This window comes from Erigeron canadensis, chromosome 8 (genome assembly GCF_010389155.1).
Source record: "Erigeron canadensis isolate Cc75 chromosome 8, C_canadensis_v1, whole genome shotgun sequence".
Classification (NCBI taxonomy): domain Eukaryota; kingdom Viridiplantae; phylum Streptophyta; class Magnoliopsida; order Asterales; family Asteraceae; genus Erigeron; species Erigeron canadensis.
The window spans coordinates 26130394-26136349 of NC_057768.1; the positions used below are offsets into that span (position 1 = coordinate 26130394).

At 30.0% G+C, this 5956-nt stretch overlaps 1 protein-coding gene across 1 annotated transcript; it reads right to left on the reverse strand.

The window, feature by feature from the left end:
* Window positions 1–1003: 1003 nt before the first annotated feature.
* LOC122578373 (mitochondrial uncoupling protein 5-like) lies at window positions 1004–2371 on the reverse strand. Its single transcript, XM_043750322.1, has one exon. It carries the CDS (start codon window positions 2164–2166, stop codon window positions 1219–1221), a length of 948 nt encoding a protein of 315 aa, XP_043606257.1. The 5' UTR covers window positions 2167–2371; the 3' UTR covers window positions 1004–1218.
* Between the last annotated feature and the right edge of the window lie 3585 nt (window positions 2372–5956).

Here is a 5956-nt window from a genome sequence, read left to right on the forward strand (position 1 = left end):
TTATGTGATTATTTTCGCATAGTCGCAATACTCACATGGGTGTATGACTTGGACTGATATGGCCGGCCCATGGAGTCATGGACTATAGTAATTATGCTTGTCCAATAAAAAAAATCACTATGTCAATCTTTTGTTTAACATTTGCAAACACATATAGTATTGTATTGTACATTTATTATACCTTTTCGCTAGTTAGTGGCTTTTTCTGTGACCATTGTTATGGAGTTGCTCTAACTGTTAGTCTCAAAAGCTTCCAAAAGTTATTTATCTTTAAAATATAAACTTCTGTAAACATGGTTAAAAAAAACCCTGTGCTTTAACGCTAACCCTAAACTCTCCAAACTCTAACCACAGGTCCACAACTTCGTCCCAGCTCCAATCATTTTGCCAAACATATAAAAATTCCTTAAAACTTTTTTCGTCTAATGTGTTTATTTTTAATTTCTTGTATTTATAACTTATAACTACACAACTGATCATGTTTAAAGCTTAGATTGTCCAAACACCAACTTTAATCCCTTACAAAAGGAATTCGTTCTTACTACACATAAATCACCACTTGCATTACAGCCTTTTGTCATCGTTGTTTAGTAATATATAATGCGGTACACTGGTACGAGTAAATAAAGTCATGTAGTGGTAAAAGTATGCTTTCTTTTAACATCTATGCTATTGTTACTTGGGTGGTTTTACAGAGTAGTAGTCTTCAAACAGTACGTTGGCAAACCATCGTATATTCTCAAACATAAAATAGAACTCTAAAATATAAAGTCCACCATTTTCTAAATAAACTTTGACTTCATCTACTATAATCCTTTATTTTTATAGATGCACATGCTCCTAATTTGTGTGGTCTCATATATAATGTTGTAAATCATATAGACTTTGTCAATGTCAATTGAACACTATTGAAATGGCACAAGTTGATTAAACGTTCAATCAATTTGTTTTACAAAGTCAAACTATGCACGTTATATTCATAATCATAACATCACTAAAATAATTAAATTACCAAACTTTAATCAAATACAATCCCACTTAAGACCAACAAATCATAATTATCATATTGTAAACTTTAAGTAATTCGACATTTCAACCAACATATCATCTGTAATCACTTAATTAAGAATCCTAACATTCTTTTTCTTCTTCATCATCATCATTAATCATAAAACATTTAATTAACTTAGTCAATGAAAATTATACATTTCCAATAGTTCAAAAATCTTTCAATAACTTGCGAACTTGTTCAAGTGTGACAAAAAGGACCACTGTGAAAGGCCCTTGTCTTGAAATGGTTGGTATAAACCCTTTGTAAAGAGCCATGGGGCCTTCCGCCTTAATCGTTTTCAGGGCGCAATCAACGGCCCCTTTATACGGTGGCTCTTGCCCTGCCACGACTTTCATGTTCATAACTCGAGTCTTGATCACATCAACCGGGTTTGACGCAACTGACGCCACAAACCCCGCAGCAAAACTCGCTGACACATGTGTCCCTAGCCCATCACTCATTACACCATTATTAATTATGCATTCCTTGAACTGATCGTAAGACGCCAATTGCGACGCCGTAACTATCATGGCGCGGTTCACAGTTAAAGATGAACCGCGCCATAAACTAGTAACCCCTTCTTGTTTTACCATTTTGGTAATAGCATCCACTACACTCTTATAATTCCTACGTTCTGCTGCCGGGAGCCTCCCGTCAGCTTGCATTCTAACCATTGCAACGTCGGCTGGGTTCCCGACAGCAGCACCAATACCGCCAGCCAACAGGCCGGCGGTAATTTTTCTAGTCAGACAAAAATTACCACTAGTCTTATCGGTCCACTTTTCTCGGAAGATTTCGTACAACCCCATTCTAGTGGTGGAGTACAAAGTCTGCCTAAGAACAGTGGCCGAGATCCCGGAAAACAAGGCCCCCACTCCTTCAGTTTGAAATATTTTCAAACCGACGGAAACCGGGCCTGTTTTGACAACAGGCACGGAAGGTGTCACGACACTCGCCCCGCTATTGTACGCAAAAACGGGGCGTAAGTTATGGTTAACAATAGGGGCAGATTCCCCTTGTAATTGCATTCTGACTTTGATTAGATCCAATGGATGAGTAGAACATCCAGCCACAATTGAAGCAATACCTCCTTCAACAAATCCCTTAGCACCCATTATTTATATAAAAAAAATAATAATTAATTGATAGTGAATAAATAAAAGAATGAATGGGGTGAGATTAATTAAGAAGACCAATTGGGAGATAAATCGGAAGAAATTAGGAGATGGTGAAAAGCAATGGAGGAAAAATGAGGGATTAATGATCTGTGAGACATAAAATGATATATGTGAATGGAAATGGGGAATGAGAGACTGAATTGAAAATAAATTGTTTAGGGGTGAAATGTGTATATATAGGTGAAGAATAAGAATAAGAGGGGGGAGGTGGGTGGAAGAAGGTGGAGACGCGTTGGATTCATTATTAGTGTGTCAAATGGAACCCTAATTTCGTCTAGGACAGGTTGTTTCTGTTAAAAATAAAATTGAAAATGAAAAATCTTTTTTATTTTTGAACATTTGACTTGGCTTCAACGCTATGTTAAGATTTTAAAGACAACAAAAATAAAAGTCCAATTTCACAAATAGGTAGATGCTTCTTGTTTATTAGGCGGCCTAATACGAGAATCCATTGGCTTTTTGAAAGTCCTTCTATTTTCCTGTACCATAGTTTGGCAAAAACAAAAAAACTCCAAATGATACTATTTCGTTAAGGGTTGGAACTTGAATTGTAGCTTGGGGCAGATTTGGGGCATTTTTCATCTACTGTATGTAAGATTTTTCTTTTACAGATTTTTAAAGACTTTTACGAGTTTTTGGACATGATTTTTTTTTCTTTTCTTTTTACAATACTGTTCAAAATAAGGCTATTTTTTAAAGGAAAGGATTCCCTAAAGTTACTAATATAGATCAAGTTAGAATAATATTAACCTTAGATTTAAAATCAAGGGTTAAGTTTAAATAATCTATCTTTTAATCTTAACCATTGATTTTAAATCAAAGGTCAAGATTTATCCAACTTGACTTGGGTAATTTTAAAGAATCCTTTCACATTTAAAAAAAAAATACCTTTTTTGAATGGAAATTTAAAACTGGTTCAAATTTAATATATATATATATATATATATATATAATATATATTATATATATATATATATTTATTTATTTTAAGAAGATTCAATTACATTTGAATCTCATTTTTCATGTTTTTAGAGATAGATTAATACAGGATTTTTTAAAAGTCAAAAAAGGAAATCTCAAAAGCCCGTTTACTAATATGTCCATGATGTTTTTGCATTTTATTTTTTATATTTGGCTTTTGACATAAGCAAATATTTATTGTTACTAGCTAATAATCCCGGGTTTAACCCGGGCACTAACTAAAATTTTAAAATAAAAAAAGTTAAAATAATATATGTAGATTTTGTAATTGATATATGATAACTTGGTTTGGAGATATTAAGGTAACTAACATAATATATATGTATGAGTATTTATTACATTAACAAACCATAAAAAAGAAATTTACAATCAAAAAGTAAGAATTTAATATATACATTTAATAACCTAGCTATTTATTTTTAAAAATATTACAATATTAAATATGACATATGACATCATAAATAAAATCAAACCTTTTTGAAAAAAAATATAGACTTGTCACATAATATTTTTTCTAAAAATAGTTTTAGAAGACAATTCTCCTTTATTATATATAGAGATAGAGATTGCTATTTGGCCTAAAGATATAGAAACTTTTACTATTTATAAGAAATACTGTCTAAAGTTCATTAAATTAAATAAAATTAATAGTAAAGAATTAGAAAATCGATTCAAGCATTTAATTGTTCTAACTTTTAACTATATATTAAAATTGAACTCGCGAAATGTTTAGTGATAGATATTTTTTTAAACATTTAAATTGTGGTATACATAAAACATCGAACGAAAATGATATTAAAGATTCGCCTAAAAAGCTTCATATAATTATAAGAGGGTGATATGTGTATTTCACTAATTTTTTCTTGATTTATCCTTTGGTATTTTCATATGTCTTATCTAATAATTAAGAAGATTTTTTAGGTTATTAATTTAGAAAGATTTATCATTTCCCAATTTTAAAACTTCATGGCTCCTAATTTCTTTTAATAATTATTTATTTTCATTTAATTGTTTTATTACATCATCTTCTAATTTTTTATTTTTAATTTTTTTACTATGAAGTTTTTCCAAAACCTAACTAAGCCTAATCTAAAATAAAATTTTTATCTAACCATATGTCAAATTTTATCAATAACATCTCACTAATTCTATTATTATTTTCTTTATAACAAACTCATTACCATTTCTTAAAATTTAAGTATAATTTCAAAAAAAAAAAAAGTGATACATTATTGATAATATCCACTTTGTTTTTGTTTTCATAATTGTGTTTCGTTATCATCATTTATAATTAGTTTGAGTTCAGTAATAACAGTTAGACAGGTGTATAGTCAATGAAATAATATGTAGAATTTTGATCAATCTGATTAACACTTTTTATGTTTTTGTGTTACGTAAATACATATACGCCAGAGTGTTAGTCACTTTTTTTTTGAAAAACTTTCAATTATAGCATGCTTACAGTCGTATGTTTTTATTTTTTATCATCACATTTTATAATATGTAAGTAGTGTTGTTTTTTATGTTTGTCTTTATGTATTTCATAACTAAAATTTCTTTACTATGTCCGGGTATCACCCCCAATTTTAAAACTTCATGTAATACATGTAATAAAAGGTGATGGTGTCTGACAGCTGGCTTTATCAACAACTAATTCTCAGTTGCGTAACACACGACTGTACAATATATCTTTTTCTTATAATTACTATCTACTATTTAAATATGATAATGTAAATTAGTATATAAATAACATAAATATTTAATGGTAGACATTAAATGATATTAAATGTTATGATAACAAAAGTAAATAGTTAGAAAATTAAGATTAAGACACCTTACATTGACTTTATAATGTAGTATATACGTACACACTTAAATAAATAAAATTGAAAAGGAAATCCCAATTCCAACATCTTGTTATTTCAATTGGTCGTACCAAAAAAATAAAAAGTAAATTAAATATAAGAAACACAGACCATAAGAGAAAAATATTTGTATATATACTAATAAAAATAGCAACTGTTTGATAAGAAGCTTGTGTTAAAAGAGTGTAAAGAATGGAATAAACGAAGTAACTTAACTGGAAAAAAAAGTAATTTTGGTTTCCCTAATTATATCACTACTAAAAAAAAGAAAAACAAAAGTAAGTGGATCTTATTAGCCTAAATTATTTTTTTTAACATTTAGCCTAATCTTTTCATTCTCACCGATGTCATGATTAAACTAATTCAGTGAATGGTTGACGTACTGGTAAGGGGGCTAGGGTCAAATAAGCAAAGTTTTGCCTTTTGTGAAAGCTTTAGAGGCCCATTTGACTTTGGATGTGTTTCATTACGTTTCTAGTGTCGCATTTCATCACAAGTGTACAACTAAAGTCATATAAAGTCATGATCGTTAATTAACTAGTTAAGATTATAATATTTATATAGATAGACATAAGATTATATGTTCCACTTAATTTGATATGATATGATACACGTAAATCTTATAGTTTTGATTAATTGTTCAAAGTACGTAAGTAAAGTACCATATTTGAGATAATGTATAAATCAAAGAACTACAAATTCTAAAAATAATTTTGGGATCCATTAACTTATTACGAGCATGTTATCCGCGCAATGTGACAACGGTGGCGAGGATGGTGGTCTAGTGGTGTCGGTGACGGTATCATTGTTGGTGGTGGCGGTATCAAGTGGTGTAGTTTGATGTAAAGGTGATAGTGAAATATTTAAATAAATGAGGGCTT

Coding starts and splice junctions, on each gene's coding strand:
- LOC122578373 (XM_043750322.1), bottom strand. CDS start 2,166: ATGGGTGCTAAGGGATTTGTTGAAGGAGGTATTGCTTCAATTGTGGCT.